The sequence below is a fragment of the Chelonoidis abingdonii genome, chromosome 10, assembly GCF_003597395.2.
Source record: "Chelonoidis abingdonii isolate Lonesome George chromosome 10, CheloAbing_2.0, whole genome shotgun sequence".
Lineage (NCBI taxonomy): Eukaryota > Metazoa > Chordata > Testudines > Testudinidae > Chelonoidis > Chelonoidis abingdonii.
The window spans coordinates 80,452,328-80,465,933 of NC_133778.1; the positions used below are offsets into that span (position 1 = coordinate 80,452,328).

Sequence of the window (13,606 nt, forward strand, 5' to 3'; positions counted from 1 at the left end):
GACCAAAGGTCCATCCAGCCCAGTGTCCTGTCTGCCGACAGCGGCCAGTGCCAGGTGCCCCAGAGGGAATGAACAGACCAGGGAATCATCCAGTGATCCAGCCCCTGTCGCCCATTCCCAGCTTCTGGCAACCAGAGGCTGGAGACGCCATCCCTGTCCAGCCTGGCTAATAGCCATTGATGGACCTGTCCTCCAGGAACTTCTCTAGCTCTTTTTGAACCCTGTTCTAACTTGGCCTTCACAATATCCCCTGGCAAAGACTGTTGTATGATGAAATACTTCCTTTTGTTTTCAACCTGCTGCCCTGTAATTACATTGGTGGCTCCTAGTTCTTGTGTTATGGGAAGGGGCAAATAACTCTTCCTTATTCACGCTCTCCACACCAGTCATACTTGTATAGACCTCAATCGTATGCCCCCTTAGTCGTCTCTTTTCCAAGCTGAACAGGCCCAGTCTTATCAATCTCTCCTCATACGGCAGCTGTTCCACACCCCTAATTGTTTTTGTTGCCCTTTTCTGAACCTTTTCCAATTCCAATCTCTCTTTTTTGAGATGGGGCGACCACATCTGCACGCAGTATTCCAGGTGTGGGTGTACCATGGATTTATGTAGAGGCAACATGATATTTTCTGGGATTATGTTTCCCCCATTACTTTGCATTTACCAACATTGAATTTCATCTACTATTTTGATGATGTCTGTGGCCCCCTGCCCTGGGGTGGTGGGAGCCCAGGGAGTTGCTCCTGCCTCACTCATGCGTCTCTGCCTCTCAGGGGCTTCAGCTACGTGGACTTGGTGGAGGGGCTGCAGGATGGCCGTTTCTACGCCCTGAAGCGCATCCTGTGCCATGACAAGGAGGACCGCCGGGAAGCCCTGCACGAGGTGGAGATGCATGGCCTCTTCGAGCACCCCAACATCCTGCGGCTCGAGGCCCACTGCATGGTGGAGAAGGGGCCCAAGCACGAGGCCTGGCTGCTGCTGCCCTTTCTCAGGGTGAGGCCACCCCCTCTCGCAGGGGAGCCGAGACAGCCTGAGGTGCCCATCCTGGTCCCCTGGGGCTGGATTCCTGCTGTCCATAGGCTGCCCTAGGGGAACTGTGCCTGGCGCCAGTGCCAGGCTCTGTTTGTAGCCAAGGGGTCAGATTGCAGCTGGCCTTGGGGCCCAATGCATGCTGGGAGTGGTAGTCTTTGTGGACCAGCACTCTAGGCCAATGGCAAAGGGACTGGGGGAGACAGCCTGTGGCTCTGTTGGGGAGGAGGGGGGTGGTTACTGTCCCTCCAGGCAGCTGTTACTCCAGCCCTGCCCTGCCAGCCTGGGTCAGAGCCACCTCTGGGAGGGACTGCACTGGGCCCAACACAGCAGGGGCCAGGAGCTGGGGACTGGAACTGCTCAGGCAGCAGAGTCCTGGCTCCGGCAGGGCCTGGGCCCAGCAGCTGCAGAGGAAGGTGTACAGCTCCCAGATGGCTGCAGCAGAGGTGTTGAGTTGGGGCAAATAGCCTTTAGAAAGGGGCCAGCACTGTCCAGACACCCCTCCAGCCCCTGCGGAGTCCAGCAGAGCCTTGGGCCCCGCTGGTCTCTTATGACAGCGAGTTCCACGGATGACTGGTGTCCGTGGGCAGCATCACAGGTGCTGCTGATGGGACGAGGCCCCGGGCTTTGAGCAGCCGCTTGCTGAGAGAGTCAGGCTGGGGCAGGGTGCTGTAGTTTGTCACTCTCCAGAGCTGCTCCTGCTCCCCTGCTGTCACTAGCCTGAGAAATCTTGGGAGCTGGCACTGGTGTGGGAAGCCCTTTGCGGGGCAGCACTGGCAGGCTAGGCAGCGCTGTCTGGGCCCCTTTGGCCAGCGCCTGCTTTCCCACTAACCAGCCGCCTGTTTGCTCGCCAGAGAGGGACCCTGTGGAGTGAGGTGGAAGCTCTGCGAGACAAAGGCACTTTCCTGCCTGAGGAGCGGATTGTCCTCATTCTCCTTGGCATCTGCCGGGGGCTGGAAGCCATTCATGCCAAGGGCTATGCACACAGGTGAGCCCACCCAGGGGATAGTGCCCATGGCCACCAGTCTGGCCCCTGAGGACGTGGCCCCCTTGTGAAGGCAGGAGCACATGCAGCGGGCGACTGGGCACAAGATTCTCACATGCAGAACTGGCGTGCCAGCACTGGACCGCTGCAGGGGGGGCTGGGTCAGAGTGGGGTACTGGACCTGTGGGGGGAGGGTTTGGGTCAGAGCAGGGCACCAGCCCCAGGAGAGGAGGGGGGCGGGGTTGGGAGCCAGTAGACCTGCCAAGGAGGCTCCCTGCCCCTCAGAAGCTGAAGGGAACTTGCCGGCTCTTGGACCCCACAGAGACCTGAAGCCCACCAATGTGCTGCTGGATGATGAGGAGCAGCCTGTGCTGATGGACCTAGGCTCCATGAACCAGGCCCACATCGAGGTCAAGGACTCCCGGGAGGCCATGGCTTTGCAGGTACAAGGCTCCCTGCCTGGTGTTCTGGGGCCCTTCCCTAGGGGAGGGCAGGGATCAGCTGGTGGGGTCTGAGAGGTCTAGGAACACTTCACTCACCAGCTGGGCTCTCCAGCCTCACTCCTGGGGCTGAGGCCCTCTCTAACCCTGCCCCACACCAGTCATGGGCCTCCTGCCTTGCTCCCCTGAACAGCCCCTGCCCCCCACTGCTGAGAGCCAGGCACAAGGTGCAGCCTTGCAGGGAGCTCTGAGCAGTGCGGGAGAATGGCCCCTCCCCAGCCTGGCTCAGGCCCTGTGCTCTGCCCTTCCTAGGACTGGGCAGCCCAGCGCTGCACCATCTCCTACCGGGCACCAGAGCTCTTCACCGTGGAGAGAGACTGCGTCATTGATGAGCGAACAGATATCTGGGTAAGGACCCACTCAGCGTACCCCTTCCCCCCCATATACTGGCTTGGTGGGGCTCAGGCAGTGACTGGCCTGGTTCAGTCCCTAGGCTGTGTGCTGTACTGCATGATGTTCGGCGAGGGCCCCTATGACCTCATCTTCCAGAAGGGTGACAGCGTGGCTCTGGCAGTGCAGAACCAGCTCCGCGTGCCCACCAGCGGCAGGTGAGGAACAGGCACTGATGCCTGCCTGGGTGGGCCCTGCTCTGTGTTCACCCCCCTGCCTCACAGATCCGCTGTGCCTCTTGCAGGTATTCCACTGCCATGGAGCACCTGCTCTCCTCCATGATGGCGGTGAAGCCTCAGGACCGGCCTCATGTCTCCTACATACTTGACCAGCTGGAGGGGCTGCAGGCAGCATCAAGTGGCCAGGACACCACCCGCATCTGAGCGGAATTTTAAGTGAAAAGCAAACCCAGCCCTGTGGTGCTGAGTCCTGTCTGCAGTGCCAGGCTGGCACATGCCCCACTCCTAGGAACTCAGTCAGGACACATGCCCTGAGCAGGAGGGTGGCCAGGCCCAGGACCAGGCCCAGCCACCTGCCCATGCCAGAGTTCCAAGTGGCTGGGGAGGGGAAGATGGTACCAGCACTTCACCTTCCCCAGGGCCCTGGGCTGCCTCCTTGGCCATGGGGAGGGCTAGGCTCTGCACCACCAGCTCAGGCCTAGCCTTCCCCCTCCCTCAGAGCTGCTGCCACCTCCTCCTGCTGGAAGGGAGGTGGGGCCCATCCTGCACCCCCGCCCCCCCCCGGGCATTATCTGTTCAGTAAAGTGTGTGCAGAGAACATGGCCTGGATCGGTAGGATTCCTTTGGTGCCTACGCAGCTGTGGGGGCAGAGAGAAGAGAATGGGGGCGGGGGGAGGGGAAGAAGGGGACCATATGGAATTGGTGATGGGTGTAGAGTAAGCCTGTCTGGCTGCAGCTCCAGCCTGGTGGAGGCTTTCCTGCTGGGATGAGGCTGCCACTGCCATCAGGGATGAAGCAGCCTCTGGGCAGTACAATATTCTTCCCACCCCAAAGGTCTGGCTGAGAGCCTTCCCCTGGCATCCTGGGCACCAGGGACAAGCAGCCCATGGTTCTGAGTGCGAGTGATGTGGGAGCCCAGCTCTGGCTGCTGGGGCTTGGCCAGCAGAGGGCAGCACTGGGAGCAGGGCCATGTTGGGCTGGGGCCAGAGCATAAATCAATGATTAACCACAAACCCCTTTCCTGAGCCAGGCCTGGCTGTTCTAGTCTAGGCTGCCCCCTCCCCTATGGGCTGTGGGGGAGCCAGCGCTCAGGGGCTAGCACCATGTGGGGCTGTGGGAGCAGAGGCAGAGCCTGGCCCTCGGAGGGGGAACAGGGCACAAGGTGTGACCCAGCCAGCTCACCTTCCCCCACCATGTGAGACAGGGCCCCCCTTCCAGTCCTACAGCTGCTGAGCCAAGAGCCAGGCACCCTCCCAAGCCAGGCCTGGGGGAGGGGCAGACAGCAAACCTCTAGAGCCAAACATGCCCCCTTCTCCTGTGTAGCTCCTGCTAGCCCAGCCCAGCGTCCTGGGGCTGCTCCCTGAAAGCCCAGGCACAGATGGGGGAGCTCCCCTTGGTTAGTCCTGTCACCACAGTGATGCTTCCTGTCACTAAGGAGGCCTGGCCCTGCCATGCTGGCTGCTTTGTGCAGGGAGGGGAGCAGCCCTGGCAGGCCCTTGCCCTCAGTGGGCCACAGCCCCCAGTACCTGGAGTTAGGTCCACCCCTCCTCCAGTGAGAGCTGGATTGATCCCCAAGCCACACCAGGCACCTGGTCAGGCCTGGGCTTGGCAGCCACCACTCACCCACAGCCCAGCTAGGGGCCCAGTATCTGGTTTGGGGCCATCAGGAGGGCAGGTTGCTTCCTGCTGTTGCGCTGCCCGGGATGTCTTACGACCCCATTCCCAGCCACAACCCAGCCTGGCCCCCAGGGCTGTAAAGAGCCGCTCAGTGCCACTGCAGACCTGGGACACTCACAGCTCTGCACCTGGCAAGAAACAGCCACAGCCTTGGGTTTGAGACCAAGGAGACAGTTTATTGTTTAAAGGATTTTGCAATTAAAATATGAAAGTCCTTCAGCTAGTGCCTCAGTACTCCTCTCCCTCCTCTTCATCCTCATAGGAGTCCAGGCCCACCTCCTCGTAATCCTTCTCCAGGGCAGCCATGTCCTCCCGGGCCTCGGAGAACTCCCCCTCCTCCATGCCCTCTCCCACGTACCAGTGCACGAAGGCTCGCTTGGCATACATCAGGTCAAACTTGTGGTCCAGCCGAGCCCAGGCCTCAGCAATGGCCGTGGTGTTGCTCAGCATGCACACGGCCCGCTGCACCTTGGCCAGGTCACCGCCAGGAACCACAGTGGGAGGCTGGTAGTTGATACCAACCTTGAAGCCAGTTGGGGCACCCAGTCTAATACGAACTGGATTGCTGCGCTTGGTTTTTGATGGCAGCACACTAGCAGCAATTGACGTCTTGGAGTACCCATCACCACGCTCAGACAAGAGGCATGCAGGACCATGTATTTCCATGACAGGGGTCACACTTCACCATCTGGTTGGCTGGCCAAAGCCAGAGCCGTTTGTGACATCAGCCAACCCGACACTGCTCCATGATAGCCTTTCTTGCAGAGATGAACGGGGGCGTAGGTGGCCCATGGGAAGTGGATACGGGGGTAGGGTACCAGGTTGGTCTGAACTCAGTCAGATCCACATTGAGGGCACACATAGAATCGAAGGGAGGCGGTGATGAGGAATACAATCGGCTAATAAGGACGTCAGGTTGGTGTAGGTGGGGCGCTCATGTCCAGGGTTCCTGCGGCAGATGTCATAGATGGCCTCATTGATCTACCATAGAAACGCACAGTCCGAGTGCCTCTAGGGTGAGTGTGGTGGTCAGGATGGATGTGGGCTCCACAACATGCGGTGGAGACCTGAGGCGCGGGGTAGCTGCGAACTCAGCTTGGACGTTCTTGCCAATAACGTCAACGAGAGACGCTCATCAGGCAAGAGGTGAACCCAGAAAACCAGTGCCACCTCGAGCTGTGAAGACCAAGGAAGCCTGGAGCCCCGTGCACTGGTCGCCTGTGTGGAAAACAAAGAATCAGAAGCTCATTAGACAAAGTACCAGCCAATCCAGGCTGCAGCACATGGCCAAAGAAGGATTGAGAGCAGAGAACACAGACTGAGGAGAGACTTCCACCATTCCACCTGGCCAGCTTGACCCAACCACAGAAGAACAACGCCCACGTCAGACATACCATCCCCCCAGCCCCCATGAGGAGGGAGCCCTCCAGCTCCCAGACCCCTTGCCAAGTGCAGCTCTCAAGAGCCTATTTAGCCATGTTTTGTTGGGCCTGGCAGTGAGAAGCTGGAGCCCTCTCAGCAGCAACTTGGCTGGGCAGAGTGCAGGTCCCCCCCCAGATCCCCTCTGACAGGCTGCATACCAGCTTCCGGATCCTGTCCAGCACTTGGTCAATGATCTCCTTGCCGATTGTGTAGTGCCCACGGGCATAGTTATTGGCAGCATCTTCCTTGCCAGTGATGAGCTGCTCGGGGTGGAAGAGCTGGCGGTAGATGCCAGTCCGAATCTCATCTGGAGAGAGACAGGAGGAGGGGGTGGGACAGGCCTCTCAACCAGTGGTGCACACACTTTTCTAGTCTGTCTGTACCCCACCCTGCTTACTGCACAGCCCAGGCTCCTGCCCCAGCCTGGCCCAAGCAGCAGGGTTGCTGCTCACACCCTCTGAATGTTCCTGTGTGCACCCCACTGACATCAGCAGAGGGGGGTGCACTGAGCTGGCCTGCTAGGCACCAGGGATGGCTGTCCTCCACCCAACAGAAGGGCCCGGGGCAGCCTGCCAGATGGACTCTCTCGGGAAGCCACCAGGGTGTGGCAGAGGCCCCAGGGCACAGCATTTCAACACCAGGGAGTGGTACCCACTGCCCGAGGGAGTTCAGCCTAGCTCAGCAGTGCCAGGGTGTTGCAGGAGCGTCTCTCTGGGCCCCAAGCCTGTGTCATGGAGAACGAGCATCAGTGTTCACAGCGCGTCGTGTCCTCCTGCCACTCCCTTGCAGCGGGGAGGCCAGGCCCAGCGCAGGCCAGGCAGAATGGCCTGGCAAGTGTTGCCCAGCCAACAGGAGTGGGCAAAGCTGCCCTAGCCAGCTGTTGTGCATGGCAGTCCAGGAGGCAGATAGCCCCCAGCTAGAGCCCTAAATCCTACAGTAGCGAGCAGGGCGCCCTCCCCCCCGCACGTGCTGGCATCTCTGCTCACCAATCACAGTGGGTTCCAGGTCCACGAAGATCGCCCTGGGGACGTGTTTCCCTGCGCCCGTCTCACAGAAGAAGGTGGTAAAGGAGTCATCCCCTCCCCCAATGGTCTTCTCGCTGGGCATCTGCCCGTCCGGCTGGATGCCGTGCTCCAGGCAGTACAGCTCCCAGCAGGTGTTGCCCATCTGGACACCGGCCTGGCCGACATGGATTGAGATACATTCACGCTGCAGAGAGAGAAGAGCCATTGAGGTGCCTCTCCAGGCCAGTGAACCCAGAGCCCCACACCAGTGTGGGTGGTGCCATGGGGCCCAGAGCTCCCCTACACTTCCGGGGGAGTCACAGCAGCCAGTCTCCATTCAGTGAGGGCTCCAGACAGCCCAGGATTTAGTGCCTGCTGGTCAGCACAGCTGGAGAAGAGACAAGTCCCTCTACCAGCTCCCCCTGCCCAGGCAGTGCCAAAGCCCAGGATTCTCAAACAGAAATTCCATTTCACTTGGGGGGCGGGGGGAGAACAGGCTGCTCGCTCCCCGCAGCCACCGACCTTGGTGCCCAGCACCACAGAGGAAAATGCTACAGGCTGCAAATGGCTGCCACCCTGCAGCTCCGCACAGACTGCAGGTGTGGGGGAGGAGCACAGCAGTGCCTCCCCACGCAGGCACACAGAGCAGGCCCTGCCTAGATCTAGCAGCAGTCAGATGTGAGGATTGTGTCTGCTGCACCCTGCTGCTAGAACCCTGGGAGAAGGTGCCGCAGAGTACTGTGGGAGCTCCCTGCCACAGGGACGGTGCTGGGCACTTGCCCCCTTCGGAGCCAAGGACAGGCATCGAGCAAGTGGCAGGGCAGGAGCAGGGGAGGAATAGCAGCCCATGGAGGGGGAGTGACTCACCTAAGGCCACACAGCACCTCAGTGGCAGGCTAGGATCAACCTCCCAGGTGGTGCCCAGCCCCCTCGCTGGGGAAGGACTGCAGCAGCCCCTGGCAGCTTACTGCTGCCTGGAGTCCCCAGGGTCAAGTCAGAGGCTTGGCTGGCCCTGGGGCGAGCTCTGGGCCTGCAGAGCCCAGCCGCTGGCTGCAGCAAGAGGGGAGGAGCAGGACTCCAGCGTCAGGCAGGTGCTGAGCTGACAAGCACATACCTAATGCATGAGCTCCAGTCCCACCCTCGCTGCTCCCAGCCAGCCTGGGCATGCACTGTTCCCAATCCCACGGGAACCCAGCAGCAGACAGGGCTGCAGGTCAGGACTGAGAGGCCTCAGCAGAGCTGTGGCGAGGGCAGGGAGGCTGCCCAGTACCCACCAGTGCTGTAATGGGCAATAAGGCCCTTCTGCCCAGCAGCACAGAGCTGTGGCCCCCAGAGGGGGAACAGAGGCAGCGGGCTCAGCTGTGCCCACAGCAGCACAGGGGCTGTTTGCACAGAGCCAGCTGCATTGAGTGGGCACTGGTGGCAGGGGAACAGCCCTGCTGCACAGCTTGTGGACACTGCCTTGCTCCCCCCAAACTGGGGAGATGCAGAATCCCCCTTTCCTGAACACTCCCCTTCCCCTCAGGCTCCTGCCCCATAGCAGCTCTGAGCCCCAGGCCTGCAAGGCCAGATAAGGACCTTGGGTCACTCAGCCCCTCTCTCTCTCCCATCCCCCCAACAAAGGAACCAGCTGTACCAGCCCTGGGGCTCCCAGGCAGGGCAGGCCCCCCCAAGCAGGCTCCAGCCCTCAGGAGCAGCTAGGGGAGCCCGCTTGGCGCCACGTGGAAGGGGGGTACATACCATGGGCTATAGTCGTTGCGGGCGGTGGGTCTAATGCCATGGGGGGAGGGTAACACCATGGGCTTTCCCGGGGCTGTAATCCCCTATGGGGGGAGGGTAATCACTTCTAAAAGGGATTGCACGGGAGGCTCGTATATCTCGCCTATGGGAGGGTAACAACCATGGTATTTGCTGTTGGGGGTGGGAGTAATCCACTGCTTGCCGTGCTCAATAGGGGAGAGGTCGAGTAATGCCATGGGGGGAGAGCACGAGTAAGACAGCCATCGGGCTTATTCAAGCGTGGGGGGCGGGTAAGCCTAGCATGCGGGGATGGTAAACACCATGGAATTTGACAGTGGGGAGGGTAACTCACCACTAGAGGGTCCGGAAGGAGTAAAAGCACGATTCGGGTCTAGAGCCAAGGCTGGTGGTAGATCCTTGGGCCATGGGGGGAAGGGGGATAACACCATCTCTGAACGTGTGTGCCCCTTGCCAGGGGGGGGATATCTCCCTTATATAGGGGGAAGGGATATCACCCTAAGTCGAGGAATGTCTGGCTTGTGAGCACCACTGAGAGGTGGAGGAGGGTATGAAGATCAACACCATGAGGAGGGAATGCGGTCACACACCAATGAGGCTATAGCTAGGCCCTAGGGGAGGGTACCCTCCGAGTGGCCAAGCTAAGGTGTAGGGACAACCCATAAGGTAGCAGGACTTTGCCGGGGGGGGGGGAGAGGGACTGGGTGGTCCGGCATTGTGAGTGACGGGAGGATGGGAGGCAGCAGGGGTGTTATGGCGGGGAGTGTTAGTCTCGCTCCCCCTCTGCCAGGTCATCTGGCGCTCCCTGGCTCGGTGATTCCAGGCGTTGGACGCCCCCTGACCCTCTACATATAAAACAGCAACCAGCCCATAGACACGAATTCACCCTGCTAAACTGGAGAAGCGGGGGTGAGCGAGGTCATAAGCGCGAATCGCGTAGCCCGCCCCGTGAGCGTGTCGCGCGAGCGCTCCCGGCGCGCGGAGGGGGCACCAGGGCTGCATCGTTCTGCGTCGGCACCATCAAACGCACAAGTTATTAGAATAGTAAGACGCGGTGTTGTCACCCAAGTCCTGCTCGAGTCAGGCAAGAACGCTGTCGCCACCGAGAGACCAGCTTTTCCTTTGGCGCCGCTAGAACTCCGAGACGTGAAGGAGACAGCCCATCCTGTATTCGAGATCACGCAGGCGCGTGGCGTGAGCGCGTTACAATGGTGAGGCTAGCGAGGCCCTCGGGTGGGAGTTACCGCATCCACCCTTTACCATGCGGGACTTCAAATTCGGGACTGTGTACTATAGCGGTCCACCGTGCGCTCATTAGACCGGCAGTCTCTAACCGAGCACCCGCAACCGCGGCTGAGCACGAGAAAACCGGCGAAACCGGCAAGTGCGGTCCGCTAGCGGGCCCATCTTCACCAGGGCCGGCAAGGCCGGGGCCGGGGTGCCGCGGAGAGGCGGAGCTGCACTACAGAGGGAAATGGGGGCTAGCAGAGGAGATCATGCCGGAGAGAGCACAGGGTCTCGGTCCAGGGTATGGGGCGGGGCAGAGCCCTGGCCCCCTTTCCCGAGTCTGTCTCTCCCTCTACTTCTCAGCTGCGGAACAAACACGACGACTACTGGAGTCAGAGGGGGGCCCGTGGGGCCATCTCAAGGTGGGAAGGAGGCTCGCCGAACCAACCGCAGAGACACAAGCGTACAACCGTCTGCGGGGAGATCACCCGCGCCCAGGCCTACCTGAGGCACACACGAGAAACCCACCGCCGGGCCACGCGCTCGCTCCTCCAGACGGTCAGGGGCGAGGAAGAGGCCACCGGAGGTGGGCTATTGGGCGCGCCGGCCGACTCTAGAGGGCCTGACAGCGCAGGGATGGGAGGGGGATTAATTATGCAGCCGAGAGGGCTGCTCCGCAGGAAATAGTGTGCGGCCGGGCTCCCTGTCCAACTAGGTAATCGCAGCCCTGCCCGGGCGGGGCTGACAGCTCGCGGAACGCTCCCGAGGACGCCTCTCACGAGAGGCACTGGCCTGCTGCCCGCGATCTGGGCTGAGGGCCGCAGTTCCCACCGTCTCTCGCTGGCGAGCGCGGCCTGGGCCCTGGCACCTTCCTCAGAGGAGACCTCCGGACCCACCCCCATCTCCCAAGCTGCGGTCCTGGCTGCACTCCTGGGTGCGTGCGCCCGCCCCTGCCCCCTTAGCTGGGCCCATGCCTGGGAGCCCAGCCATCGGTGGGGCGACCGGCGGCGGGAAGTAGGCGGCGCCGACGCGCCCTGCCTCGAGAGGATCGCCGAAGCTGCCCCCAGCAGCCGTGCACCAAGGCCGGGCTCCATCAGCCTGCCGGGGCAGGGGGATCAACAGCCTGGGGAAGGGGTCCCAGCCCCCCAGTATGCGGCTGAGCGGGGGCCGCGCTGGAACGAGTCAGGGGCTTGGACGGATGGGGCTGGCTTGGTAATTCACAAGACCTGGTTGGTGTGTGCTACTAGTGTTCCAAAGCTATTTCTTGCGCTGAGCGCAGGCGGTAGCTGGTGATTCCGCGGGCGGGGGCGGGCGAAATCGGGAAGGCGGGCGATGGACCTGCTGGCATCGGCTGGAGAATGGGCACCGGTCTCCGCTGATGTCCCTCGTCCTGACCACATGACCCCCACTTCCAGGTGTGACTTCTACCCCGGGAGGAGCTGTCACCCCATGGCAGAACAGGTCTCCTGGACATGCTGGGCTGGGCTTGAGGCCTTGATGAGGCTGAGGTGTGTGTAGGTGCAGTACAGGTTCCATCGAGCGTCTTCTAGGCACTGCCCCCTGGGGGGACCGGTGGGTGACATGGTACAGTGGAGGCCCTCACAAGTGCTGCCAGTTCAATAGCTGCATTCCCTGAGGAAACCACAGTCTGAGGCGGTGGGTGGGGGGGCTGTGTGAAGTGGCAAGCTGCAAGCAGAGCTGGTGCTTCCTCTTCTTGGGCTTCCCATAAACAACTTCGCGAGAGGTTTCGAGGATGGATGCTGAAGAGGGTGACGCACGGGGTGAGTGCGGTCGTCGTGTGCGTGCTAGGGCTAGCTCGTCCGGTAATCCCACTATCACAATGCCCCTTGTCACCCCAACTACGCTGCTGAGACGCTTCCCCGGGTTATAGAAGGATGTGATCAAATCTCTCCTTAGCAGCTCAGTTGTCTCCGTGACCCTCCATTAATAACTGGGTAAGTCCTTCAAAATGCAACAGAAATAGCAGATGTTGTGTAACTGAACTTGACTTTGGTACTAATAATGTCAATAGATTTGTAACACTAGATTCAGACTTTGCTGTTACCTGCAGGCAGGTTCATTGCCAATGCAGAAATCACCATCCCATTTTGGACTGTTGCTCTAGAAATCTCAACACGCAATGTCTCCCACCCTGATGTGAACTGTTAACTCCAAGATCCAAAGTCTGACTCCTGCAGCAAAGCATCAATTGTTTTAACAAGCTCAGGCCACTTGGAACCATTATTACCATACCAGGTTCGAAGCCAAGATGAAACGCCAAAGCCAACAGCAAGAGTTTTTGGTGCAGAAATGCATTTTGCTTCTCTAGCTCTTGGACATTTTCTGAGTTGTCAGTAGAAGTCATTGGAATAAACACCAACAAATATTCAGCATGATGGAAGTCTGGTTTAAACTCTCAACAGCTTCATTATTTTAGACACTGTCTAACGAGGCATGACGCAGCATCACAGGAAATACTTGCAACAGACTGCAATGTTCTCCTGGGCAATCTGGCTGTGCTCATTAAAAAGATGTGCTGACATCTAAATGCTCCTGTGGGGGGAGAATTAAGCTTGTGCTGATAAAACCCACTACCAGAAGTTTCCTTTAGCAAGGCATGGACTAGACTAAAGCAATTTACTAGCCCGCCGTTCCAGCTGAAGGAGCCTGTTCATCTTCTAGCCGAATCCCATCCATCCCATTCTCAAAAGGGCAGCACATGGAGTCAAATAATGGGGTATAGCAGCACTATTGTTTCCAACCACCACACCAGCAGGTAGGAACCCAGGCTGCAGGGCATAAGTCGAATCTCTACGATTAGAGACCAAATGAGACCTCACGTAGGGAAGATTAGCACACACATGCTATTGCTGCATTTGGCAGGGTTCTTGCACCTCCTGAAGATCTGTGCTTGGCTCACCTGTCAGACAGGATACAGAGCTCTGTGGACTCCTTGGGTCAATCCAACTGGCGAGTCCCATGTTCTAAGAAGGGGAAGTCTGAACTGTCCTGTAGAAGGACCTATAACGAAATGCTCCATGGCAACAGTCAGGGAATTGCAACTGTTTAACCGGTTGCAGACAAAACCAGGGCTGAAATGAGAAGCTGGTTAACTGTTCCCCTTGCAAAAAGGCAAAGAAAATCGCTTGCTTGATTTAATATTGTGGGGAAGGCAAAATTCCACTTTTGGCAAATCATCTGCTAACCCTCGCACAGATAAGTTAGGATTCGAGCGTCTCCAAAATGTCTGGCATTCAGCCCCCCTTGACTCCCCTCCAACCTAACACAGAACCACTTGTAGGGGCGCACCCTCACTTATCCCATTTGCCAACTCTAGTAGGTTCAGAATCTCAAGGCAAGCTCTTCCACTAAAGGAGCGGAACAGTTTTTCCGTACGCTGGGACCGAATCAAATTGGTAGTTTTACATTCTATCC

General features: G+C 59.4%; 1 protein-coding gene and 1 pseudogene across 1 annotated transcript; one reads left to right on the forward strand and one right to left on the reverse strand.

Moving 5' to 3' along the window:
• The first annotated feature begins 753 nt into the window (after nucleotides 1-753).
• Nucleotides 754-4,854, forward strand: STK16 (serine/threonine kinase 16). The gene is made up of 6 exons (XM_032791660.2): nucleotides 754-993; nucleotides 1,884-2,017; nucleotides 2,337-2,457; nucleotides 2,767-2,862; nucleotides 2,941-3,062; nucleotides 3,149-4,854. The coding sequence occupies exons 1-6, from the start codon at nucleotides 889-891 to the stop codon at nucleotides 3,285-3,287; spliced, it is 717 nt and encodes a 238-aa protein (XP_032647551.1). The 5' UTR covers nucleotides 754-888; the 3' UTR covers nucleotides 3,288-4,854.
• Nucleotides 4,855-4,910: 56 nt separating this feature from the next.
• Nucleotides 4,911-8,722, reverse strand: LOC116831563 (tubulin alpha-4A chain-like; annotated as a pseudogene).
• Nucleotides 8,723-13,606: the final 4,884 nt, after the last annotated feature.

Excerpts from the sequence above, each read along its gene's own strand:
- STK16 (XM_032791660.2), top strand. The coding sequence starts at position 889 with ATGCATGGCCTCTTCGAGCACCCCAACATCCTGCGGCTCGAGGCCCAC. Across the intron at positions 994-1,883 it reads TGCTGCTGCCCTTTCTCAGG|AGAGGGACCCTGTGGAGTGA; the intron begins GTGAGGCCACCC and ends TTTGCTCGCCAG. Across the intron at positions 2,018-2,336 it reads GCCAAGGGCTATGCACACAG|AGACCTGAAGCCCACCAATG; the intron begins GTGAGCCCACCC and ends TGGACCCCACAG.